The sequence below is a fragment of the Rhynchophorus ferrugineus genome, unplaced genomic scaffold (assembly GCF_030347505.1).
Source record: "Rhynchophorus ferrugineus isolate W39M unplaced genomic scaffold, kcgeb_rfMv2 rfM7, whole genome shotgun sequence".
NCBI classification, from domain to species: Eukaryota; Metazoa; Arthropoda; class Insecta; order Coleoptera; family Curculionidae; genus Rhynchophorus; species Rhynchophorus ferrugineus.
Genome location: NW_027472586.1, coordinates 7,799,273 through 7,827,262, shown reverse-complemented (window position 1 = coordinate 7,827,262; position 27,990 = coordinate 7,799,273). Strand labels below are relative to the sequence as shown.

The 27,990-nt window shown below is 37.3% G+C and overlaps 1 protein-coding gene across 10 annotated transcripts; it reads right to left on the bottom strand.

Annotated features, from left to right (window-relative positions):
• Positions 1 to 144: 144 nt before the first annotated feature.
• On the bottom strand, positions 145 to 27,990 carry Arms (Ankyrin repeat-rich membrane spanning). 10 transcript variants are annotated; one of them, XM_076409123.1, is made up of 28 exons: positions 27,785 to 27,925; positions 19,847 to 20,202; positions 14,594 to 14,725; positions 14,336 to 14,533; positions 12,386 to 12,656; positions 12,100 to 12,317; positions 11,564 to 11,805; positions 11,266 to 11,504; positions 8,663 to 8,827; positions 8,366 to 8,594; positions 8,180 to 8,317; positions 7,979 to 8,127; positions 7,786 to 7,924; positions 7,508 to 7,715; positions 7,214 to 7,414; positions 6,436 to 6,651; positions 6,235 to 6,382; positions 5,531 to 5,632; positions 5,310 to 5,475; positions 5,077 to 5,255; positions 4,849 to 5,015; positions 4,466 to 4,612; positions 4,241 to 4,414; positions 4,042 to 4,177; positions 3,887 to 3,981; positions 3,249 to 3,435; positions 1,254 to 1,445; positions 145 to 1,193 (listed from the first exon to the last, which is right to left on the bottom strand). In XM_076409123.1, exons 2-28 carry the CDS (start codon positions 20,171 to 20,173, stop codon positions 415 to 417), a joined length of 5,544 nt encoding a protein of 1,847 aa, XP_076265238.1. In that variant the 5' UTR covers positions 20,174 to 20,202; positions 27,785 to 27,925; the 3' UTR covers positions 145 to 414. The 10 variants fall into 10 exon arrangements, 9 of the variants coding, with proteins under 9 accessions (XP_076265238.1, XP_076265241.1, XP_076265239.1 ...); XM_076409126.1 differs by having other exon boundaries at positions 3,279 to 3,435; XM_076409124.1 differs by lacking the exon at positions 27,785 to 27,925 and adding an exon at positions 26,596 to 26,724.

The window sequence follows — 27,990 nt, the reverse complement described above, 5'->3', positions numbered from 1 at the left end:
AATTTTGTCAATCACTCATTCCATGGGTTGCTTTTCGATTTTTGCGGACAAAAATATGCGCAACCTATAGTATGTATAACGAAATATTTCACTAAAATGAATTAACCTGCGAAGAAGGCTTTGGGGACAATAAAAGTTATTTGATTATTAAAAACAAACGTTTTATTGTTCTATCTAACTTTACAATATGTTTTATGTACAATTTGATCAATGAAAATATTTTTAAAATACTGGAACTTGCTAATTGCCTAATCAGTAAGGTCAATTCGCAGATCGTAGCTTGCGATCGTGGAAATACCTTGTCGTTTCACCGAACGATCCTAACCTAAAAATCGTTTGAACACCACCCCTTTATGTGGGAAAAATGAAGTAACAAATCGGCCTAAGTACAAAAATTGCAACTGTAAGTACAAATTAGTTATCTCTCGACGGATGACAATAGACGTCGGTTAGGTTCTCGTCGGAATCCATGGCGTTTTGTCGCGATAAATGCCCGGAACTGTGGGAAAAACTATGGATGCTGCTGCTGTTGCTGTCCTCTTTGGTGTCCATGTTGTTTAGGAACGCCTTAACCGAGCTATTCGAGTCTCCGGACATTGTCCTTGACCTCGTTCTGTAGGAATTCAAGCAGGTCGACTCCTGGCCCGCGTTATCGCTCAATGGCGCGTGAAAAGGCGAGTATTCGGGAGAATGAGACAGGTTCTGCTCGCTCCTCGTGTACTTTCTCTGGTTCAGATCCGGCGAGGGCGTTCTCTGTGACAACGACAAGCTCACCGACTCGGAGGTCTTCGGATCGGAACTCTCGCCCGACTTATTCGACGGGGACGACACCTCCGACACCAGAGGAGTGCTCTCGTTGTCGCTATTCTCGTTCAGCTCCGGACTGGACTGCAACAGTTTCTCGCGGAACTTCTGCAACTTGTCCAGGCAGATCTTCTTCTCCTTGCGCGGAATCTGCGAATGATCGATGCTCTTGGACCGAGTCCGCGTCGACAAGACTTTCTGGGAACGAGCGTCGCGCTGCATCAAACCCAACGAACTCGGTCGGGGTCTTATTTGGCCCTTCCCCGGATGGGTCTCGTATATGACCGTCGCGTTGTTCGACGAGATGCTCACTTTCTGAGCCTCCGGGTCAGCTTTGATGATGACGTGGCGTCCTTTGATGGTATCCGGCATGCTTTTTCTTTCTTGTACTGTCAACACAGAGGAGAGAGTTGAGAGCGCGCAGTTATACTAACAACGTTAATTATTACCAGGTGAAGGAGGCTGCGAGCTACACCTGGAGCTATGATCGCTGAGGCTTTCGGAGAAACCGGCTATGGAGATGCTCACCGGCTGCCAGTGCAGATGACCGACCGGAGACGACTGCAGCAAGACGAAATCCGTCTCCCCCATACCGGCAACGCTGTTGGTACGAGACCTATAATCTCGGTTCGCAGCGGTATCTATAAAGAGATTCCAGAACTGGTAGGGAAGGGTACGGGACAAAAACACGAAGCGAAACATGCACGAACATCCAGTTAATGAATTCACGAAGCAAACGGGACACACAAACACGTATTAAATTTGTACATAAAAAAAATCGAAAAATAAAATACAATATACAAGGTAGCCCAATAGAACGCGCATTTTTATATACATCAAAATGTTTAACATTCGTAATGGTTAAACGCCTCAGAACTAAGGATCTAAGCTCTCTTTAAGCTTAACAGTATTTTCGGCAAAACAAAATCAAGGGCGTCCAAGGAAAATCACCTCCCCTTAGAATCAATCTGCCTGGGAAGATTTGTCTTACAACAGCTGCAGCTTCATTCGACTATACTAGTAGCTCTACCTAGTTGAGATCATATTCTAGAAATTTGCAAACTCTGGACATGTTCTTTGAAGAAATAAGACCCGATAATACATAATAGAGCCCGTATCATTACCATAACGCTATGCAGTACTCTTTGGTACTTTAATTCCGAGTTTTCTTCGCTTCAATAATGTCGATTTACGAGGTTCATTTTTCTGCACGTTCATTCGACTATACTAGTGGCTTCACCTAGTTGAAATCATATTCTCGAATTTCCAAAGTCTGAAGACGTGTAAGATTCGATAATACATAATGGAGCTTGTATCAATACCGTAATGCTATGCAGTATTTATAAATTGGTGCTGTAACTTAATGAGTTTTCTTCGCTCTAATAATATCGATTTACGAGGTTACTAAAGTAAACACATACGACTAAAAGTGCATTCAAAAAAATGCTAGAATATGCGCGTTCTATTGGCCCAGTCTGTATAATTTTTTTTGAAGAATTTCAACTGTTTATTTTGATAATTAATACAAGTATTGAAGTATCTTAATCGTAACAGCAACTACATTAAGATTATTTTATACATAGACCTGTTCTGGTTTAGGAATGTTGAACAAAATCATCTTGTGAATTCAATAACTGCAACGCTGTCTTTATCGTTACTATAATAAGTGATTAGTAATATGAAAATCTTAAGTTAAGATGGATAAGTTATTGTCATTCTACAGTCTACATAACTAGTACTAAACAGGATATCCATGCCTTTGTTATTAGCGCCGGTTGAAGGTTTTACTTTTATTTGGATCAAGTGGGCCATGCAGCATACAGTAATACGTCCAGTGGTCTAACGTCTATATTATGCTTTAGTTTTTTTTATTTACCAGTACAATGTCTAGAATACTCATTACTATTTACTTTAAATGAAATTTGGTGTCAATTGAAAACTATTTTTGATGGACGTTTGATCTGCTTATTGAAATTTTGCACACTTTTCCAAAATAGGTGGATCTTTTATATTATCCAAAACTCAACAAAATCCGGAAATTAGTTACATCTTAAAAATACCTACAATTCAATTATGTTATTTTTTCCGATAAAATCGGCCTTTAATTGGCAATATGAGAAATTGCTATACGATAGAACGTTGGACCACAGATCGAATTACCGTATGCCTATGAGTAGTCATGCAGGGTGCGACGTAGAGAAACCAAAAAGAAAAAGACCCACACCATAACCTCAACCTATTTTACGAACAAGAGAGATTCAACGGAAGCGAGCGTTGAGGTTATGTCGTCGAACCATCCCCCGCCATCTTGATTCAGTTATCGCCGTCCGTCACTCGGATAGCGGGATTGGACCTGGAGGACTGGTCGACGCCGTCTTGATCGACCAAGTCCTCGTAAGTGACCTTTTTGATGCTCTTTTCTACGTAGGTGATGCTTGGCTTACGGTGCACGGGCGATAGCAACAGGGATTCACCTGGGGGACAGTCGGGGCTGGGCGGGATGACCGAGGTCTGCGGCAGGTCCGGGTCGATCGTGATCTTGGTCTCCTCCGTCTCCTCCAGCACGTCCTCGCACGCCTCCTCGTTGAGAGTCTGTAGGGCGCCGCAGATCATCTGCTCCTCCAACGTTACCTGAGGGATGGAAACGAATATGACGGTAAAAACGTCAACCCGAAGCAAATCAATAGTATCGGGACCGAGTTAGTCCTTGTATTAGAGAAAAAAAAGTATAATGACACAATTCGATCGGTCTCGGTACCAGTTGACTTGACGAAGGCGAGAAATAAACTCGGTAAACATCTAAACAACAAACAATCTCGATGCGGCTCACGGTGCTACGTGTGATAACAAAAGAAAAACATCTAGGTGCTGACATCTATCGGGTTGTGTACATACCTGGTACTGATTTGAGCGTGTAAAATAGTGACAAGTTAGTACAACGTTCAAGGACACGACTGATTCCACTACAAAGGACAATTCTTAATACTATTCGATTCGATTAGGGTGATTTGTGTATCATTTTATTTAGTTTTCCTGCACAGTATCCCTTTAGGCCTCGACTTAGAATCGATTCGACACTCACCTGTTTCTCCATGACGCTCTGCTTCCTCTCCCTCGGCGCCTCGGCCTGTAGTTTCCCGTCAGCCTTATCTGTACTAGTACTAGTTTTTATACTGCCTGCAATATTAAAGAATAACGGTTCTTCTACGATCGTGTCATCGAAAACAATGAACTCACTCTTCCTCTCCGCTTTCTTGGATGTCGTAGGTTGACTGTGATCATCGTGCATCAAGAGGGCGGTGATTTCGTACTCCCTGAGCTGAATCAGGGATACTTTAAACATTTCCCAGTCTCCGAAGGACATGTTCAATAACTAGGCATTAAAAGAACACTGCAAAAACTTTTCTCTCGATTTATATATAAGCGTAAACAATACCTTTTTGAGGTCGTTCAGGTCACAATGTAGCAACACTCTACCGTTAACGTTGTGTTCCTTAATCAATTTGACGTATCCGGATACCGCTGATTGGTTCAAGTCATCCATGTTGGAAATTAAGTTACATACCCCGTCAACGTTTAATGTGGATAATTTGGTTTCCGAAATACCCGGCTAGGAAAGAATTATTATTTTATCGTAAATTAACTTTGAGATGATTTTTACCTGAAGCATTGTAACTGCCGATAATCCTGAAGATTGCCTGGAAACACTACCCACGCTATTTAGTGGATCGAACTGCGCCCAGGGTGATGGCATTGTTGGTGCTTGGACCTGGTATTGACTGGACACGATTTTTGAGGCGGAAAGGCCCTAGAATGATGGAAAGAACATATAGCGTTATTCACCAAAGAATCTATATATTAATCGGCTTAGGGAAAATTTAGCCTCTCTTTTTGAAGAAAACGAGTGTTTCGTTCGAATTCGTGAGTTGAATCGTCGAATATCATTTTTAAATTAGTTCTTTTACTCTATTATAAGAGAAACATTATTAATTTAATATATGGTGGCCGAATTTCGAGGGCGATCACTAGAGTTCTCTGGTTTACCTGTCGCCGCTCTCTAATGGTCTGAGGCGTCGTCATAGATCGAGACGGACCTGTCCAATCCATGTGAGTCTGCCAGGCTGTTAACGGAGCTTGCGGGTAGGGCGGACAATAGGCAGGACGGACAGAAGGCGTAAAGAAACCATCCTCCTCAATGGTCTGAGTTTCCTCTACAAAAACACCCATTTTAACTCATGCCCTTTCCACCCTATATACACCTATGATAATCACCTTTAATGACCTTTTTCAAGTACGGATCCAGGTTAATGGTAAACGGCAAGAAGATCTTCAGGTCGCTGACCAGTAAACTGGATCTGTGAAACGTGAGGAATATGTCGAATTTTTTCTCGTCCCTGTCCAGCTCCAGCAGTGGTTCGGAATCCTTAATAGAGGGAATTAGAGGCCTAATTCTGAAACATACTGAGATAGTACGATTTATACAACACGAGAGGCGCATAATATACTTGTCGTAAATTGACTTAAGAGGGGTATTGTCGTCTAGCTGATCCTCGTACAAATCGTAATGGTATATGATCCAGGATGTTCTAAAAGGCCATTGTTCGGTGATATTGATCCATGAGGCTAAACGGTACCAGTTAAAATCTATTTGGAATGCTTTCAGTAAACGACCTGAAAGATTATTAGAGTTAATTGTGTTTCGTTAAGATGGGCGAGGATTCGTCACCTGTTACGTAAACGACATTCATCAGTCTTCTCATTGAGCGCGGGTTTACATCACTAAAGTAATCGTCGGTGAGCAACATCTTGGTTAAGTCTTGGGCGCCACCTGATGAAGAATTATCCATTAGTGAAATTTCCTATTTCTCAATCAATGAAACTTTTAGTAAGACATGATAAGACCTATCAGCATATGAATAATATTATTATTCTGGAGCAAAGCTGTTTACTGAAAATCTGGCTAAAGTCTATATTACCAATCAAGAACAGACAAATAATAAAAATATCACACCAATTGTCTCAAAAGATCTAATTAAAAGGATAAAAATAAATATCTACCCAAAGAAGGTATCAATATACCTTCTAATTCTAGTCACTGGAGAAATATTATATTTTTACCCAAAAAAATTCATAATAAAGCATAGTGGAAACTGGTGAAAGTGTATCATAATATCAAAGTTTGGATATGTGCGCAATGATAATTTCTACTATGGTCAAAGAAGAAATGAACTATGGTGTATGGGAACTAATTTAAAAATTACTATAGATAAATGAATAGAATGGTTACTCCAGGTTTTAACATAGATTCAAATCTAATTGAAAGTACTTGGAAGCTCCAAAAGATTGGATGTTATACAACCCTTACCTTTCTTCCTCATTTAAATGTTAAAAAGCGGATCTTTAACCACTCAATATCAAGTAAACACTCACCAATACGATTCAGGTTTGATCCAATGGAACTGGCAATGGATTCGGACATCTTCAGTTTCCTCGAACCCTTCCTAGTGCCTGAATACTTCAGGTTCTCCCTGCTGGCCGACATCAAAATGTTTTCATTGGACAGTCTACGACTGGAAGACTGTAACGGACGTAGAGTCAGCTCACTACACGCTCAGGAACCCATAAACTCACCGAACGAGCGAGGAAAGTGTTGAGATTCTCGTCGTTCTCGGACCAAGCCCCTCCTGTTCCGGCTTTCTTGTGAGCCGCGGCCGTCTGTTGGGCCACCTTCACCTTCCTCAGCCCGGAATTTTGCAGATAGAACGGCAGATGAACCATATTGCTGAGGTAGTTGTGTCCGCCGATATTGCTCTCGCTGAACAACCTTCTGGTATTCATTTCTACAGCCTACACAACACACCACATTTATCCAGATACGACACCGAACATTGATCGGAATAAAAAAAACTACTACATGATTTAATAGAACGATAGGAGCACAACATCAAAATCGCACCATCAGGAATTATTTTAGATCCGTGATAGCTTGGATTTTCAGATCCTCGGTACTCCATTCCTGATGGTGAGAGTTCAGGGTATTACGAGACTGAAAAATGAACAAAACTAACCTTATCCCAAGCAACCTGTCCAAAAAAATGCGATAGGCACCTATTAGTGTCAGTTTTAAGCTCCTAGAGTTAATAAAAAATGCTGCATTGTTGTTATAAACGGAGAATAAAAGTCGCCACACCATTAAAAGCGGAACAGAAACGAGTAAAATTAACTAAATCGACCTTCTCACTCCCTCTTTCTCGTCGATATTAGTTTATAACATTTTCCATTGTTAACGTTGGAATTTTAACGAAATGTTATAAACCTGTTGAACACAAAACTAACTACTTTGAAAACGCAACTTAACTTTTTGGAATTCTATCAGCGTTAAAATCTACGGAAACAAAACACGACTTGCCTTGGCTATAACGTGCGGATCTATAGCTAATATCACAATAAACGGAGAATTGGCATCGGAGAAAAGCATGTGGACAGTGTCGAGGATAAGCAGGACCTTTTCCTGCTCGCAACTGTCCAACCCGTCAACTACTATCACCAGTCTGGTCTGTTGGGCGCTCAAACTATCCAAACACTTGACCATTTCCTTCATGAGATTCACCTGTAATTTATAGATTTAGTGCTAATGTTTCCCGACTAACGTGTAGTACGAAAAAACAATTCATTGTTTTGCTTTCGACAAGATAAACAGTACCTCCTGTCTTAAGGTTTGTAAGAACCCCTCGCTCTTAACGGTCTCCAATTTCGCAATAGATCGTTGTAAATGCCGTCTCTGCGAGAATAAAATCGAGCGGAACAACTTGCTCCAGGTATAGACGTTGGCTATGGTAGCTACCGCCAACAGCATGGCGGCAACGATCAGTATGATCTCCAGCGACGATTTAGTTAGAGTGACTTGGACCCTGAAACGCACATCCGATTATCATCGAGCTGCAACATTGATACAACGGACGTATCGAAATAACTAATTACCTTCCTCCGGAATTGATACGGACTAGGTAGTAGGTCAGAGCGATAAATCCCAGGACCACCATGAGGAAGGTTATCTCAAAAATAACGATGTAGGGCAGGCAGCACATTTTTCTCCAGCTCCACGACGATGATGACTTCACTAAACCCACCAGTTAAGAATATAAAATACTCTATTAATCGCCGTGCCACTTACCGGGTTTGGGTTTGAACGCTCTGTACAATCTAGTGGCCATAGTTCCGTAATGTCCCTCGATGGAGTCGTACAGAGAACCTATCATCTGAACTACCGAGTTTTCGCCGCCCGTGGTACTGCTCACCCTGGTATGGTCGGTGAAATAAAACCTAAAACAAAACTCTGTTAATACAACCTTGATAGGACTGGTTCAACGTCTACCTGATCGGTTGAGCGGACACGCCATCTTGACCGGTGACGCCCGGAGGGTGGCAGAACAAGATTTGGAGCACCAGTTTCAGGTTGTTCATCTTCCTCGACAGTTCCACGTTAAAATTATAAGGCCAGTCCCAGTCGTATCTAAAAGACGAAGTATAGTTCGGGCATCGCCGCTTACGGTGATTTTACCTTTTACTAGCGAACCAAATAAAAATTAAGAAGACGAAGCACAAAGCGTAGGAACCCACGGCAACGACGACTGACCATATGTCGGATTGCCACTGGTCCGTGCTCGTTTCCATGATGATGTACACCGCCGTACCAATTACAATGGAAATATGCAGGAGAACCAAGAACAAGAGACTGCTGAACTGGAAAACCGGATCCACCCATTCGCGAGCGAAGTTCTTCATTTCCTCTGTAGAAGAAGGCACAAAAGAAACCAGATTACATTTTGGTCAGTGTTGAAAACCGAGTTCGGAGTACCTCTAAGCTTATTCAGCAGGAAACTTTTCCCGCTACCCCATTTGGCGTAGAGACCGACTGTGATAGGCATCGACAGGCTGGGCTCGCTCAAGATGTCCGCTAGGGCGCTGCTGTACAAATCGTAGCCCAGCATGTTCTCGTTGTCTTCGTTCGTGTTCAGTCGCCCTAAAGGAAATATTGTTTTTTAAAGAAGCACATAGCCATTCGATAGAAATAAAATTCTAGACCATACGTTTTTTACTGGATCATGCCTCGATCTATCATCTGACCACTCACCAATTATTATAACAGTCAACTGAAATATTGTGAACAAAACAAAACCACCTTTTCTGCATAACACTAAAACTAACTGGTCATTATCTAGAGAGAAACTAGACAGTTTAATACCCCTAAATTTACATCTCAAAAGCGAAAGAGATACAGAAACAACAGCTATAAATATAACGAAAAATATACAAGAGACCGACTGGTACGCAACTCCTAATAGCGCAACATATTAAAAATTTAATTATATATCATCTACAAATTTTCTGAAAGAAGAAAACGGCGAAAACCTGATGCAACAGAATATTCCCTCTGAAAAGTAACAAAAAAAAATTAAAAAAAACCAACAACATAATCCACCCCTTAAAATTGATAATTATACCTGGGCTAGGAATGATAAAGATAAAGCGGAAGTTTTCTCTAAATACAAAAGAAGTATTTAATCCGTACCCTTCTGAAAAATCCACAACAGAAGAAAATAACATAGTTGACTTTCTTAACACGTCCTTTCAAATGGATCTGCTGCATGAGAAATTTACTGTTAATTAAGAAAAACAAATAATTATGAAAGAAATCAATGTTAAAAAAGCTCCCGACTTTCACTTAATTACTGGAAGAATCCAAAAGGAGCTCTCAGAAAAGTACATCAAATTAGTAACGTTTATATTTAATGCCATCTTAAGACTTCACTTTCCTAGTACTTGGAAAGTGGCTGAAATCATTATGATTCTTAAACCAGGGAAAACATCAGAAGAGGTCTCCTCCATCCTCTCCATCGTCTCCTCCTCTAATCTAACATAGCTATCCTTCAAAGGTTCTAGAATAAAATGTTGTGAGCCATCGTCGATGCCCCATATTACGTCTCCAACAAACTAATTCAGCGCAATATCCCCTTGGAACTCATAACTAGACTGATCCAAAGTGTTGGTGTAAAGTACTGTGAAAGACTATTAATGCATTCCCGTGCACTCACCAAACAGTTAAAGGTGCGCAATGACAGTGAAGCGCGTAGGTTCAAATGCGAGTGAGATATAATAATCTCTAGAATAAGTTAGAATAGCCTCTAGAAAAAGATTTAGATCATAAGTTTTTACAGAACATCACTTACTGAAGCGACCTTCTACATGTCAATATAGTTATATTGTATAACGGAAATCATAGAAAGTTCTAAGAGATTAATTTAAAAAAAAGAGTTAAAAAAGTCCTTGGAACGATTTGAATCGTCGGTTGATATTTGTGTAGATAGTTTAATTTTAAAATATAGCAAAACAAAAAAAAACATTTAATATATTTACGATATGCCAACAAAGGCACGTATTGAACAAACAAACTTATACAGATTATCATTCGATTTTTTTACAAGTACCTTGAGTGGTATTGATGAATTTTATCAGAAACGAGTCAAGTTATTTTTTTCGTGAGAAATACTGTGTTTTAATATGATAATGCCTAAATGAAGTAGTAAGTTTGATGAGCATGAAGCAGTTCTTCATACAAATGTAGTAGATCATTAATTAACATGCTTTTGAAGAGTTCCTGAGAAAATTATTTATTCAATAAGCATCACGTTATTGTATGATTCTAATTGAAACATGATGTCATTGCTGGATTCTACCCAGTAGAACATCTATAGTAGTACTCTCTTACTAATCCACATAACTATATTTTTGAATGTTAAAGCAAAAACAACTCAACAGCTCATCAGATGGTACCGCTAATTTTTAAGAGCTTATGAGGAAGCAGAGCAAGTTATAGTAATTACCTTAAAACGATTCAGAAGAGCAAGGTGACGCAAGAGGTAGTATGGAAGCAAGATGTTAAGTCATAAACATTTTTCAATTAGGTGTATGTAATTTAAGATACAGTTGCATGTATATGTAAATAAATATCTGTATGTATCTTTTGAGTTAGTTAAGAAAATATTATATTAAAAAAGGATTAATTATCATTAATTTATTTATTTGGCTCTTATATTGCATAATGTTTTAAATATTTTGTAATTTTCTATGTTATTTTTCAAGTATAGTTATGTTTCAGGAAAGGTTTCAAACGTTTGTAATAATTTAATGAATTAATATAAATGATTGTACGTTATTAACGCTAGATATTGAATTATAATAGAATGGTGTGGCTAATTCTTATTGATAATTGATTATTTTGTCTACTACTATCTCCTACATTTACGAAAAATTTAATGGAAAAAGATGAGTGAGATATGAAACAATATTAGAGTTAAATATAATTCTGCAACTATAAAGTGTTTGTTTAAATATTGTTTTGTTATCTTTGTTCAATTTCTATTTTATCTGTCTTGGTCTAAATATTAATCGATTCCTTACTTGCTCCAAATATCTGTCCTAGGATAGTCTTAGGATGATTCATGTCGATGTTGTATGGAGTCTCTCCGGCACGATTGGGCCGGTACAGCAACTGGCTGTGCTTGGGGTTTCTTAAGAGTATCTCGACGATGGCTTTGGAACGGGCTCTCATGGCAATGTGGAGGGCGGTGTCTCCCTTTTTGTCAGTCGCAGACACCTTGGCCTTCTTCTCCAACAATAATTGTACTATTTCAGTGTTCCTAGAGGATATATAAGGATAGTTGAGGTGCTATTGATGTCGCGGCGTCGGGAAAGTCACCTGTTTCTCACAGCCTTCAACAACGGCGTGTCTCCGTCTTTGGTAGCGTGCTCCAGGTCGGGGTTATGGCTAAGCAATAGTTTCACGATGCCCACGTTACCTTTCTCCACGGCCACGTACGTCGGCGATTTCCTATCCTTCCCCAGGATATCCACGTCGGCGTACTTCTTCAACAGGGCTTCCACTACGTTCTTGTGTCCCCCCTTCACTGCATGGATTAAGTTCGTGTCTCCGGCACGATCCTGAGAAAGTTATATTTGATATGAACAAGATTATGGACGCGGTGTAAAAGCAATCCACGTTTTTATTCTTTCGAAGCAAATTTATATCATCAAAGTAAGAATCGGTTGAAATGTTACCATGTATTAACCATGGATAGCTCAATAAATACATTCTTCAAATTTAAAGAAGAGCTAAATTGAGATCGAACTTTGCTCTGGTTAAAAATAGTAAATTTGTTCTTTCTAATGATGATTGTGACTTGAGTTTCATGCTTAAACGTTGAAATCTTGCATCATGGCATGTTAAATACATACCTGGATGTTGATGTAAGCACCAGCTGATAATAGTGACGTGGCGATGTCGTAGAATCCCTCCTTGCAGGCTATTGTTAAAGGACTGCATCCGTCTTTGTCCAAAGCGTTGACATTCGGTTTGTGCTCCAGAAGGACATTGACCACATCCACGTGGTTGCCGTAAGTGGCCACCAACAGCGCCGTCCAGGAGTACATGCCGGCTGTGTCGATATTAGCACCTGGGTCATGAAACAAAAGGAGCATAAGAACTTAAAGCGTCGGCAAGATAAACGTGGACATCCCGTACCAGCTTTGAGAAGCATTTCTACAATTTCAGTGTATCCTCTCCTACTAGCCCACACCAAAGCGGTGGTTCCATACTTATCGCCGACGTTTACCTTGGCGCCGTGATCGATAAGAGCCCGGGCTATTTGGAGGTGACCTCTGCCGGCGGCCCACAACAGCGACGATATGTGAAAGTTCCCGTGCGCGTTGACTTCCGCTCCTCGGTCCAGCAGGTGGAAGGCCACGTTGGTACGGCCTTTGTACGTGGCCCACATCAAGGCCGTCCATCCTCCCTTGAAAAGCAAAGAATAGCATCAACAGACTGACTGCACAGAGTAGGTTGATTGATGTGGATGTGACTTCCAAAGAAACTCTCTTAATAATCACGTCAATTCTTTACAATTCCATAATTTGACAACCAAACCTCAAAAGAAATATTTTGTGTACACCTTGATATCTCGTACAAAGTACAAATAAGTTTAAGAATTTCAGAACCTCACTTTTATTTCTTTCTTCAGTCCGCCTAAAACTCCCCTTTTGTAACTTTAAGACGTTTTATCAGCTACACTTAGTTTTGTTTGAATTATTCCGTTTTTAGTATTAAAAAATTATGATTGAGAATTATGATCGAGGGAAAAAGTCGTATGTATGGCGGGTTTCAGAGAACTGTAAGCAGAATGCTATTTCTTGTTTTAAAAAATATACTTTTTGGATTCATTCAATCAATCAAGTAAGCTTTGAAAAAATGTCAGATGTAGTGACGTTGAGGCTGCATAGTTACCGATAACTGCAAAAGTACCGCGGCGACTGTATGTCTGGAGATCTAATTAGTCAAAGAAATGTCATGATTTTCTTGAATGTATAAATAAATATAGTCTATTCAAAGTTATTTTGTACATAGGTCATCTAAATTTATGACGTCGAAACGTCGCAATGTTGTGGCATCAACTCTGAGTTTTAGTTCAGTTTGGCTTTGACATACAACAACATTCTAATCTAAATAAAATAACTGAACAAAAATGTTATCAAATATAATTTATTTTAACATTATAGTACATCTAAAAACTACAATTAATTATACAGCTATAATAGTTTATAGGTTAGAGTTATAACTTATTAATATTGCTTTCAAGAATTTTGCCTGACGTCTGAGAACCGGACAACTTTGACAGGCTCATTCGTTTACTTGTTCGAACTAACCAGACAGCATTGTGTCTCTTTTTAACTAGAATAAAATGAAAAGAAAAATAGTGTCTGATTCTAAAACGAATTTACAAACTGCGGCAGGCAATACATTAAACATCTTGATGATGATGTATGTACAAAAAAACTTTGAATAGACTATACAGATGTTGAGGAAAATTATTGTTTGAATATCGCCCTATAAAAGTCCTAGCGCGTCGCAATATTGCCGCACCAACTTTGACTTTTGGTTTGCAACGTTTGTCGATTTATAACCTCAAATTATTATCACTAAGGCTCTGACGAATTTTACAGATATTTGGCAACAGCGCCCGCCATTTCGATTTGGACTTTATAAAATAATTTGGTTACATGTTCCGACGCATCAGACAGCATTCTATCTCTTTTTAACTAGGATAAAATGAGAAGGAAAAATCCATTTCAAGTTTAAAAAGTTTTTTTTTTAATTAAACTGTATAATGTAAAAACAAAACTAATATCTTAAAATTGATCAAAATAATTATAAAAATTGTCTGATCAATAAGAAAATGTTCGTCTGCAGTGAAAAGGGTTCATTGTTGTGTGTAATTAAGTCGTTAAGTTAGAGTATACAGTTTGAAGAATACAAGAAACCAAGATCACAAGTGTAGCCGTGAATATTCGTTGTTTGGCGTCAAAATATTTCTATTCAACCAATTTTTCTTGATGAATAGGTGATGAAAATACGTTAACTAGCACTATATATCGAAATTTCAGTCACCGATTTGAGATTTAGTCGTCAACCACTTACCATATCTCGATGGTCGATATCAGCATGATGTTCCAGCAGCTGGATCACTATGTCGTAGTGTCCTTCCTTGGAGGCGCACAGCAAAGAGGTCCATCCGTCGTTGTCTTCGGCGTTGGGATCCGCGCCGTGCGCCAACAGCTCCCTGACAAAGGACGAACGACCTTTGGTGGAAGCGACCATGAGAGCGGTCGTGCCATTCTAAACCAAAACGATCAAAAATTTACCAAAAAACGCCATCCAACCTATAAGGACACTCACCTCATCCCTATCGTCGATCTGAATCTGCTTGGTCTCGAGAAAAGACTGCAGTCCCGACAAATTGTCATTGTTAACAAACCCGAGTAGACTCTGGAAACATACTGATACCATGGAATCCGTTTTATGTAGCGTCTAGAACGGGAAAAGCGATGTGTATATTGGCAGGTCGTAGACTGATACGAAACAAACCAGAAAAAAGCACACCGGGTAAAAAGTGGAAAATAAAACGTGTTAACTAGATTTAGTACGGTAATGTCGAGGTAGATGTCGCCTCTATTCATTAATACTTGGACAACAATTCGTTGAGTAAATATTATGTTAATGTTCGTTAGAATCAAATACCTGTTCTGATGAGTGTTTTTCTCTGACGGGCGTTAGAACTTTCTCTATGTGGGAATAACCATTATAGTGGTCCGTCATTATTTTTCAGGTCCACTTGCAGTAACTATGCAATATTATTATTTGATACATATAGTCTATCCGATAAAACATGCAACGTACGTCATTAAAATGTATGATGTGAGCACGTCGCAATGTTGCCGCATCAACTTACAATTTTAGCTTACAACATTTGCCGGTTTGTAACCTCTAATTATTGTCACTAATGTTTTGGAGAATTTTGTAGACATCTGACAACAGTGTCGACCAGTACCAACACAAACCGGATTTTACGGACTGATTCGGTTAGATGTCCCGACGCGTCAGACAGCACCTGTCTCTTTTTAACTGAGGTAAAATAAGAACATTTGCCTTGAATTTTATATTTTTACAAACATTTGACGGTATGTTCGACGTCATTTATGTATTACTGGATGAAGACCCAGCACAAAATCAAAAACAATTGGCACAAAATCTTAATGAGAATGATCCAAAAGATCAAAAGATGAATTCTACATAAATTGAATGACAAACAATTGGAAAATCGAAAAATAGTCAGTGAAATGCCGCTCCAAAGGAAGTCGTTTCAGGAAGTCGATCCGCCAAATGATGGATTAAATATCCATATGGGCTTTGGCCTTCCCAAAAATCTAGTATACTTAGTTTAATCTAGTTCGACCTCGCATTACTAAATAGACACCAATGAACAGACATTACCACTAATTAATCTAATAAAAACATATGAAATCACAATCAACGGTAAAGAGTGTAAAGATATTTATCTGACTGAGAACGTCTTTGATTTGAGCCTATATAGTCAGTTGGTGACAATAACAACATTGTTGCCAAATCTACCGAATTAAAAAGCATTGCTCTGACTAGCAACAAAAGGTAAAATGTAAAATTTGTAAATTTTATTGTGTCGATTTTTATATTAGGTGAATGCATGTATTTTGATCAGCAATATTTATTAGTGAAAATGCGAAGTATCAATGGAAAGAACTGTTAAACGACATAATCTTACTATTAAATTCGATAATCTTCACATTCCGATACATAAAATAATAGTTTTCCATTTCATACCATTGAGCTAAGAACGCTCAAAATTTGAAAAAAATGTTTTGAACTTGAAAAAATCTGCTGCCGAAGCCCATCAAACACTATTAGGACCTTATGATGACGCTGCTCCGTCATATCTCATTTGTCGGTTTTGGTTTTAACGTGTCAAAAGGGATGATTCTAATGTAAATTACAGAGAACAGCTTGGAGAACCAAAACAAGTTCCAAAGACAACGGATTGCAAGACTGCAGGACGGAAACCCAGCTTGAACTCTCGAAAAACTTTCGTATAGTTTAGCAGTAGATCAATCAACTCTTTCCCGACTTTTATATGCGATGGAAAATATCCAAATGGCGAGAAAATGGTCACCACATGAATTGGCAGAAAATCCCACTTACAGCCGTTTCAAAATCAGGGTTTCATTGCTTGCCATGCAATATAGAAAAGTTTTCCGTGGTGTATTGGGACTAAGGATGAAAAGTGGATCTACCACGACCATTCCCGGCCCTGTGTTAGCTCTGGAGAGCCATCTACATAACACCGATGCGGAACATTCATACCCATAAAGTATTCTCGTGCAAATTTTGGCATCAGCAAGACGTAGTATATTACGATCTGCTAAAACCGGATGAAACTGTCAGTGCAGATGTCTATCTACGTTAATTAAACATATCTAACGACATATTGTTTCGAAAAAAGACCAGCAATAGCAGATAACAAACGCAAAATCATCCTCTTATACAATAATACTCGGTCACATTGTTGCAGCTCCAACACTTGTTGAATGTTCAGACCCATGCAGCATGGTTTGGCTGGCACACGGCATCGAAATGCTGAAAAACGTTGTTCTTTCGGCACCGAAGTTCTTCGATTGCCCGAAAGATAGAAAGAAATCGATGAAAATAATGGAAAACCTTTTGATTAATATATATTATACCAATTATTCCCAATAAATGCCTTTTTAAAGATAATTAATGATCAAAATACATGCAAGCTCAAAATATCCTTCGATATATCGATTTAGCAATATAGTTATGTCGATATTTTTTGCCATATCGATATATTTTCAGACTATCGTGAACCAGGAGTTTATCTAAACCACTGCCGTATGAATTGTTGTAATATTCGCTTTATTCTCCAGATTTAGCTCACCAGTTAACCGCACCGAAAGTTCTAACACTCCAACCAAAAAACAAAACACTCTATAGCTAAAAAAATAATAAAAATGCGATGTTAATTCAAATAAAACAAAATAATTAGTCCAAAATCAAACGCAATTAAGTTAGGGCGGCGGTATTAAGTCGTCTTGCACACAACGACACGATAGTAAAAGGAGAAAGACTTACGCTCTGATCATGCGCGTTTATTCTGAACCAGCTTGACAGATCTCACAGTTACGCGATGTTGTTTGCGACAGTTTACGAGGGTTGTGGTTAGGGAGTATTTTGTAGGTTATTTTTATGTTTACAAAAGTTTGTTGAGGTAATATAATTATTGATTATTTGATAATGAACATTAACAGCAGACAATACAAAAATAAATGTATATTACAGTATTCCGATTAATGTAAATCAAAATAAAACATACAATGTAAATATCAGTCAGGACAGTTAATGAAAACTTACATAAAATATTTTTAACAAAAAAATTGAACCGACTTCAACAAATAATATAACTTAGAAAAAAAAGCTAAAAAGTAAAAAATAATCAAACTTAGATTATTAACACAAAAAAAAACGTTTTAAAATAAAATATGTACATAAAATCGTTGTAATAACTAAATAAAAATAAACAAAAACCTTATTTTACCTATCTACTACATCTATTTTATATTCTACTATATACCTAGCTTAATACCTACCTAAGCCTATTTATCTATTTACAATATTATTTTAACTACTACCAACTGAACAGTTTGAAGTCGGCGCCGAACCCAAACAGTTATATTAAATTATATTTGTTTTATATATATATATATATATATATATATACATATACATATTAAAGTTTCCTTTTACCAACTATGGGTTTATCTGGACTGGACCTAAAGTGTAACGTGGGCTCCGAACCACGGTCCTCAGCATTAAGCCTACCAACTGACGAGTGACCAACTTTAGAAATCATCCCAGAAGACATCCGGTCTTACCCAGCCTGGTTACTGGCGTGACTGGTATCATTTTCCTTGTCGGATTTTTCACTCTTGCCTAGAACATTCACATATTTTAAACAATCACAAACATAAATTTACGACCATGCCCCAGCAGGATTCGAACCCGCGGCTATCGCAACAGTAGGAGGACAGTCCTATCGCCTTTATCTCTGCGCCACCAAGTCGGCTTTAGATTTGTTTTGTTCGTAATTTAATTTTGTGTATATGTCACAAAATTATATTATAAAATCTTACGAAAATGTGCACAATTTACTGTGACATTATTTCCTTCGACAAAGCTCTGTGAAGCTTCATTTTCCAAAATGAACTTCTTGATAAAATAAATATCGCAATCGCCTTTCATCTCATTTAAAAAAGGCAATGAGAATCACATGTAGCTCCAAAGACACCAACATAGAAGAACTACTTAAAAAGGTTCAACAGCATAACACATGATACGTAATACAAATAAAACAAATCTAAATAATAACTAATTCTTAGTACTATCTTTTTTTATTATACATTATGCATTCACGCGCATTCCCATATAATGCTACCCCTGTTGGTAATATAATAAGTAGTGTTGGGAACTATCGACTGAATTCGACTATCGACTGTTTAGTAATTGACTACTTTTTACTATCGACTGTTTCAGTCGTGTACTTTTAGTTACTATTTTTGATTCAATTAGTTTCATTCGACTTATTTTTAACTTCATTCAACAGTTCAACATTCTGGCTCTGTTGTCCTAGCTGCGACATTGACAATAATGTACCCAGTTTATGCTTACATAGATTTATGTGTATATATATATATATATATATATATATATATATATATATATATATATATATTGCAGCATTTTGGAACGATATTTTTCAAGATTGTTAATGTAATAGGGTAAAAAGATTAAAATCGTGAATGATAAATAGAATTGAAAAAAAAACAGTCAAACCGTGCATTTGACTGAAAATCGCTAGTTTTTTGACAATCGTCTGTTTTCAGTCCATAGTTCCCAACGCTAATAATAAGTATTATCATAATTGAGTGATTGGTTGTAAATATAATAATGATTGACGGCACGTCTGGTTTAAAGTCCATGGTTTTGATTCCCATCCGCGACACACCAATTACCAATCCACGAATATGCTGCCCGCACTGTCATAGGTGGTCTGAAGAAGATTTCATTGTAAATATCCAACCTGCTGTCGACCTATATTTAGATATAGTTGCCTCCTCTTATAAAAAATGTCTTAGATATAATTGTTTGTTCCTTTTTTGCAATAAAATTTGTTATACGATATATAATTTCAATTTTTCTGCTCCAGAGAGTTATGGAAACCAAAGCTTCACATTATTTAACATAAATATCCCCTTGTTCTATAGTAATTTATAAAATTAGTGTTAGAAAATTAGAACACCTTACTAATACCTTATATACTTATTTTCGTGTTGTCTGCCGCTAATTTTCTTTATTAAATAATAAGTAATTATATTACCTCAACTAGCATTTATAGCCACAAAATTAACCTAAAAATACTTCCTAACTCTGTAAAATGTTTACAACAAGGTGTAGCTGTGGAATCTGTCAATCTGGTTTAGACTAAACGAGCAACGCGAACGCCCTTCTCATTTTACTGTTCGTCTTCCACACAACGAACGTTACATTGTGACTATGTCTGCGCAGCGCCAGCCCGAAGCTGAACTTCCTGTTGCTGGTCTCCCCGTCCGGAGAGGTCAGCGTGAACGACGGCAGCGCCAGATGCGACAGGGAGCCCCGCCAACTGGACGAGGCGGAAACCGAGGTCGAATGACTGCTGTCGCCGGCCGCATCTGGATGCGGTCTCTCGGGAATCTTCACGTTCAGCCAGAACGGCTTCCCCTTGTGCCCCGAGGGCTGTTCCGAGGCGATGCTGTGACGGGGCGCGCGGGGCGAGTACGAAGGCCCCTGCCCGATGGTGAACGTCACCTTGGCCTCGCCGTTGGAGGCCATGAATCGGTCGGGATCCCGTTGATCTTCATCTGGATACATTGGGTTTATCAAGAAAACAATCCACGTATTTTAAATCATTTTTGTTCACCCTCAGTTAACTGAGGTGGTGAAAACATTATTGAAAATAAAAGGAAAAGAACTAAAATAGGATGATAAGAAGTCAAATAGGATGTAATTCAATGTCAAAATGAGCCAGCATCGATAAATAGCCCGTCCAAAAAATCAGCCAATACACATAATCAAAATTTATGACGCTAGCACGCCCCAATGTTGCCGGATCAGCTTATAATATTGATTTCAAACGTTTGCCGGTTTATAACATCTAATTATTATCATCACTGATGTTTTAAAGAATTTTGCAGATATCTGGCAACATGGTCCACCATGTATCGAAATTTCTTTTTTTATATTCCGTCTAGAAATTTGAGAAAAATCGTTTTTTTTTCATATTTTCAAAGTTTAACCCTTCAAGAACATGGCCCTTAAAAATATTTTTAAAATTCAAATTATTTTCGGAGATATAACTGTTTCAACGACATGCCACGCCAAAAACTATTTTTTAAGGTTATTTATTATAGCAATCAATTTATTATATCAACTTATTTTATAATAAACACTTTGGGTTTAACATCTTATTATCCTTCGATAATTTGTCAAAACCAAAGTAAACTAAAAGTCAAAGGTAAATGTGGCAACATTACGACATGAGTGATAGTAAGTTCACTGTTTTAATGTATAGAGTCTATTCAAAGTTTATTTGTATATGCGTCAAAAAGTGTCACAAAAATGTTATCAAATACAATTTATTTTAATATTATAGAACATGTAAAAACTACAGTTCATTATACAGCCACAATAGTTTATAGGTTAGAGTTCTAACCTCTTATTACTTGTTGCCTAACTTTCAAGAATTTACATACGTCTGACAACTTTGATTTCGTGTTCATTCGTTTACGTGTTCGAACTAATCAGACAGCATTGTGTCTTTTTTTAACTAGAATAAAATGAATAGACAAATTTGTCTAATCCTAAAACGAATTTACAAATTGCGGCGGGCAAAACATGAAACATCTTGATGGCGTATGTACAAATAAACTTTGAATAGACTATATGTCGTTGTTTTTAATGTGCACCGGGTTTTGCAGAGTTTGCAGCTTTGGAAAAAGGACAGGAAAACGATTTTTTCAAAATTCTAGGTTAGAATACACCCTAGAGTAAAGAAAATGAAAGAAGCAAAACATAATTGATGTCAAATATGCTGTACAATGTAGAAGTAACAGCATCGATGTATATTCACGTACTGTTGACGTATTCATTCTACATTTTTTTTCACGCTATCCGTGAGTTTTAATGTACCTTGAATGTCTGGATTAATTTCTACCAACTTCTATTTTTATCTAGTATCATCTATGTACCATCTGTGAATGCTCCAAACGTGTATAATATTGTGTACAACAGGGTAAGTACCAATTCTTATCACATATACATGTTTACATATGATGTTTTTTAATAAGCACTATGAATAATATAAACTTAACATATCCTACCGATAACTATTTACAATTTATCGTAGCCTATATATTAAATTACCAAATTTAGAGTACTAAATGAGTGAAATTCCTGCTACTAAAATAAATTGAAGTAGAAAAAAGTGCGCGTCTACTTGCGACGCGTGTCTAATAGATTCACATGACTTGATGTTTATTGATCAATTGTCCAATTAACAAATTAATGACAAAGACAAATTATTAATATCGATAATAAAATTAAATAGTTCTATTCTCATATTTTCACGAGCGAATAGTAAATGTTAGTAAACAGGCGTTATATATTAAAGTCAGAAGATGACTTTTAAAAATGTGTTTATTACGTGAATGAACGCCAGGACATAGCGTCGCACTAAATGAAAGTTTCAGGGCGGATCTTGGATTTGCCAAAGATGGCGTAACAGGTATTAGATCACCTTTATATAATTTAGATTCGAACCTGAAAATGTTCGAGAAATACACCTTCAATATTGCAAAAATCGAAGAGAACTTGTCGAACGAAAATGTCTGGTGATATTCCATATCGACGAACATGACGTGGTAGGCTGTAAAACAAGGCGGTCTATAACTGGAAATGGTTGATACTATTTGTGTTCAAGAAACTAAGGGTAATGGAGTGTTTTGTTGTAGATAAAAATGTAACCAAAGCTAGTGCCAACATAATAAATAATGAAATCACATCACAAGTGGTGATAACGGATTAAAAAGCGTGGATTACTTTCTCTACTTAGTTCTTTTATAATAGTTACGACTAAATCGCGACCTGAAAATCGTCTATGTCTACACGATGGAATACCCCAAAATGTAGCTAAAAACGTAGTTGAAAATCTGTTCAAACTCACGTAGGAATACGAATTGTAACCTCTCCTTTTGGCCCCCGTCATCCTTCTTGATGTGAAGTCCCTAAACACCTAAACGCCGATCGGACAACGGTTCTCGTCGAAAAGTCACTACCCAGAGATCACAACGGAATGGGACAGGTACGAGAGAGAGAAAAACGCCCGTCCTTATCAGGAGATAAAGTTGGAGAGAGTTTGGAGGTCCGCGTCTTGCGTGAGAAAATCTCGAGTGGCCCGGTTCATTTGCGAATAATCGAGTCGACGTTTGAAGTGGACAACATCAAGTTCCCACGAATCGTTATCGTGGAAAACTGATCGAGATATCCTAGACGAGCGATCGTAGTCGGCCGCGACCTGCTTATATCCTACGGGCGCCGGTACCTGATGCTGCTGCTGCGGGTGGAACATCCTGGTCTTCCTCCTGGTGAAGATCTTGGACGCCATGGCGACGTGCGAAGATCCCAACACGATCTGGGGCCGGGTCACATCGAACTGAGGCGCGCAAACCGCCAACCCAACTGGGAATGAACGCACACGTATCGGATCCAGATATTACCCGAACAATTAAAACGCTTCGGGTTTTGTTTGCTCGCGTCGCGGTACGACCCGGCGAATTTATAACCGATTAAAGATGCAGCCTATAAAGAAAGCGCGGCGGATATTTGACAAAGACAAACGGTTATAACGGCGCCCCATAACGCTGACTAAATAGAAATCAAATTAAACTTATATTTACCGAACGCACGGTCTATAGTTCTCGGAACTATTTCCCACGCAAACAGGGCGGCGCGTTTACATTGTTAAAATTATCCACTGTATGACTTTAAACATTTAAACCCCCAATTTCACGACTTTTCAACACGCTTTGTCGACTTAAATCTGTTTTCTGCTCTGAAAGAATAACTTCCTGAAATTCCATGACTTCAACGCCAATATGGCAACACCGCCTATAATTCCTTCATTTGACATACTGACGTCACCGAAATTCGAATGAAAATATTTTAATTTTCAAATTATGCCTATATAACACTAATTTCAGTTTTAAATAATATTGTAAGAAATAAGGAGATATAATAACAGAATAATGATGATTTTCTACATATATGAGACACAACTGATATAAGAAATGATGACATTAGTTAAGTTTAAAATAATGTAAAACAATATATCAATAACAGTTCCATAAAAATGAGTCCATGAAATATCATGATTTCAATGCCAATACGGCAACACTGTCCATCATTCCCTCATTTGACCTCATCGAGATTTGAATTAATACTAATATAATACTAATTCTAAATATAATACTAATTAACAACAGTAAAATAAAAAGGAAATAATAATAATAGAATGATGACAATCTTCCACATGTATGAGACACAAAAGTGATGCAAGATATATGAAAATTAGTTAAGTTAAAACGAATGTAAAATAATAAATCAATATCTGTTATATAAATTTAGTCTGAAATGAATGAAGTCCTTAATCTGAAATAAAAATTATATTTAAAACCGCGTCAAGCTTACTTGTAAAAGATCAATTGCAAAATCGTGAAACAATTACAGAAGCTATTGTAATAAAAAGTCATTAAATATGTTTTATCATCGGACAATTTTTTCTACGAAAGCATCATTGCAACTGTTAAACAATAGAATACCAGACAGTAAAAAAGGACAAGACAGTGATTCAATATATTTTGAAAAATCAGTATGCTTTTTAAATATGTTTCATATGCAAACCAATTATCGTTGTAAAATACCAATAAATTCACATTAAAAAAATTAATGCTGCATATACAAGTGTTGGAAGTTAAATTTTATACTAAATTATTTATTGCGCCAAATTTATTCATTCATAAAGTTATAAATATGACATGAGACGTGACAGAAAACACAGACATAATTCACAAAATTTGGTGTTTTGAATTTTCAGATATTTTTTAATCTATTATGTAATCCCATAGTTTAAAAATATCTCTATAACACAATAAATATTATGACGGCATTATTTCATTCCCTTTTCACAAATCTACACTAAAATATAATATTACATTAAATTTAAATCCATTCAAATATAACAACTCTTGACTATGGTTGTGGATGGATAGACAACCAACAATACGCATACCTGAGTGCTGCCATGTCGACTGACGCTGGCGCGCACGAATTCGAAATACGGCAACACCGATCCGTAACTGGCCGGCCTGCCGACGATTAAAGAAGCGCGTTCGCACGCTCTCGGGCCAGGTCGTGTGCGTTCGGTGCTGGAGGAACTGCTCGTACTGCTGCGTTTTGACATTTGGCGTGCGCCGCTGTTTCGCCTGTGCGATGATCAGTGTCGCGCGAAATTACGGAAGAAAACACGAAAACCCACGACGCGAACTAGTTATCTACCCGCTGCTACCTAATCCAAAACGAATTTTCGGTTTTAACGGGATGCAAACACCGATGCACTTCCAAGCCGAAGATGATCAATGCATTGACATAAATACGGTCTGGCGTAAGATGTTTTTGTTTTTCCACGGCCTTTCTGATAAGGTTGTTATCGGTGAACGCTATCAAAACATTTATCGGTTCTTAAGCTGCTTCCTACAACCATTGTTCATAGTACGGGTTCGACTTAACATTTCTGTTACGGATAAGATGTGACTCATATATTTAGGAATATTTCATGTTTTCGAACGAATATTTTTTATCTAATGACATTAGTTATTAGCTTCAATTTCAATTATTTGGTTATGTCATGGATGGTAAAATGTCTAATGAAATATAAATATAATATATAATGATAAAATTGTGTCGGAAAGCCATTGAAATAAAGTCTGGCAAATATGAATGAAATAGAAATAAAATGATGATAAAATGGTGACCGCGCGAGAGAACAGACAACAAATTATGATAAAATGGTGTCTACGCACCACGAATGAAAAAATTAAATTGAAACTACGCTTGATGAATAAAATTATGTGTTGATTAAAATAATTAAGAGATCAAATTTTTTTGACCTGGATAATAAAATGGTTATAAAATATCTCTATTTTATGAATAAAATTATCATAAAATGGTGTGTTCACCTATTGAATAAAATTATGATAAAATGGTGACCTAACGGGCGAATGGATTTTATGATATTTAAATTGAAACTACGCTTGACAAATAAAAGTATGAAATGAAGCCTCGCTTGATGAATAAAATTATTATGGTGTATCCGCTGTCGAATAAATATTTATAAAATGGTGTACTGACCTTTTGAATAAATAGTTACAAATTAAATGATGATAAAATGGTTTATCCGCTTATAAACAGTTAGAAAATGGTGTCTCCACGTCATAAATATAATTACTATAAAAAAGTATATCAACCTGGCGAATAAATAATTATAAAATGGTGTCTCCGCTTGATGAACAAAATGAATGAATATTATTACAAATTGGTGTATCCGCCCAGTAAAAACAGTTCTAAAATGATGGGTTCAGTTCATGCATAAGATGATGATAACATGGTGTATTCGCCTGATGAATAAAATGACGATAAAATCGTGTTTTCGAAAATGAATAATATTATTATAAAATGGTGCATCCGCCCGGCAAAAATGCTCTTGGCTGATGAATAAAACTGTTATAAAATGATGTATATGTCTGCCGAATAAACAGTTATGAAATGATGTGTTCGCTTGATGAAATAAATGATAAAATAGTGTTTCCGCTTGGTGAATTATATTATACGAAAAAATTATATGTCCTGTAGTAAAAAGCGATAATATGGTGTTTTCGCTAAACCAAATCTAATACTTTAATTGCCGACGACACCATCTATTTACGATGCTCTCGTGATGTCTGAGTCTGCACGTTTCGATAATTGTTCCAAATATAAACGCCCGACCGTAAAATATAGAAAAAAAAGCGTCACCGCTTAATATTTGTATTTTCAAATGTAGCTCCCCTAATTACGCGAGAAAACGCGATTTTAAACCGTCAATTGTTAAACAAATTCGACCGGGCCTACTCGAAGCTACAACAAAACAGAAACCTGGGTACCTCGCTGAATTGTCTGTTCCTGGTCCTGAAGGGGTCGATCCACTTCGCCGGCAACTGTTTATAGGTGACGCCTTGCGCCTCGCTCCTGGTGCTCCTGTGGGACATCGTGTCAGCGCCGAGTTGTTCACCACCAGCACCTCACTGTCATCCCGCAACATCTATGAACCGCTGCCACCGCCGTAGCAGGTTATTTTTCCGCGTAAAAACTTTACGAAAACAATATCATTCGACGATCGTTTAAAATCAAGGACGGGCTATATTAAAATGTCTATATAGCCTATAAATACGGAGGATTAGGGATAGTGATTTTCGCCTTATCTCGCACGATAAAAGCACTTATCGATATTATAAATTTTGACGTTCAGTCTGGATCATGAAAAGGAGAGACGTTGGTGCGGTGAAAGAGTAGACAACGCAGAAAAGTTGCATCAAGCGTATCTTCCTCCGGAGTTCGATCGAGAGAAAACGCGATAAGCTATACACACTCAGTTAAAGGTAATTGTAAAGATAAAACATTCACTGGCTAATATTTAACCTTTTACCGGCGAACTTGTTTATTACTATTGAGGACAACCGAAGTGACAAATCGAGAATAAATTTAAATAAATTGTATTCACAACGTATACATACAACCAAAATACTTGTTCATTAATGAACTTCTTTTGGCAGCCGTTCAACACTGAAAATTAAACAAACAACACCATAGTAAATATACGCTTTGTTCTTAATTAATTTTATGGCGGCTATAAATACACTTACAACACCCGAAGCACGTTTCTTATTATCAAACTATATGTTTCTAAATGGACAAATTATAATTTTGCAACATAACATTCTTATCTATGAGGTACGTATAAGTGCTTAAATAAACATTATTAAAAAAAGGTTTATGTGACTATAAAAAATATAACACGACCGAGAATTTTGACTATACATATTTTGAGTTAAAATATGCTGTCACTGTATCTTTTATAACACTTTATGATAGAAATAAAATTAATTTCAAGGACTTGGAATTGTTTTAATAAGGAATGGAGAAAATGATCACTTAAAATAGCTACAATTTACGCATTTCTATACTGCATCAGAGACATTGCCTTATTTTTTAAATAATAATTATATTTCTCCTCCGATTTTATAAATAATACACATATAAATCTCGGAACGAGGTTATGTGTCTCTTACTTACCTATTTCAGACGCCAATTTTACGTGTTCTATCGTTGTTGTTTAACACAAAAAAGACACGATAATAGTTTAAGACAATAGCGATGTTGATTCCACGCTCCTACTACCTTAAACAATGGTTATTGTCGACTTTCTCACAAAATAAACAGTTCAAAATACAGGGAATTCAAACTGACCTTTGTCAAATGTCTAAGAACAGCTGTTAGCT

What these genes read in the sequence shown, in the direction of transcription:
- Arms (XM_076409123.1), bottom strand. Translation starts at nt 20,173, where the DNA reads ATGGCCTCCAACGGCGAGGCCAAGGTGACGTTCACCATCGGGCAGGGG. An exon ending in ATATCGACCATCGAGATATG is followed by an intron (nt 12,657 to 14,335) that starts GTAAGTGGTTGA and finishes TTGCTTTTCAAG; the next exon opens with GGAGGATGGACGGCCTTGAT. An exon ending in CCTGCTGAATAAGCTTAGAG is followed by an intron (nt 8,595 to 8,662) that starts GTACTCCGAACT and finishes CTTCTTCTACAG; the next exon opens with AGGAAATGAAGAACTTCGCT.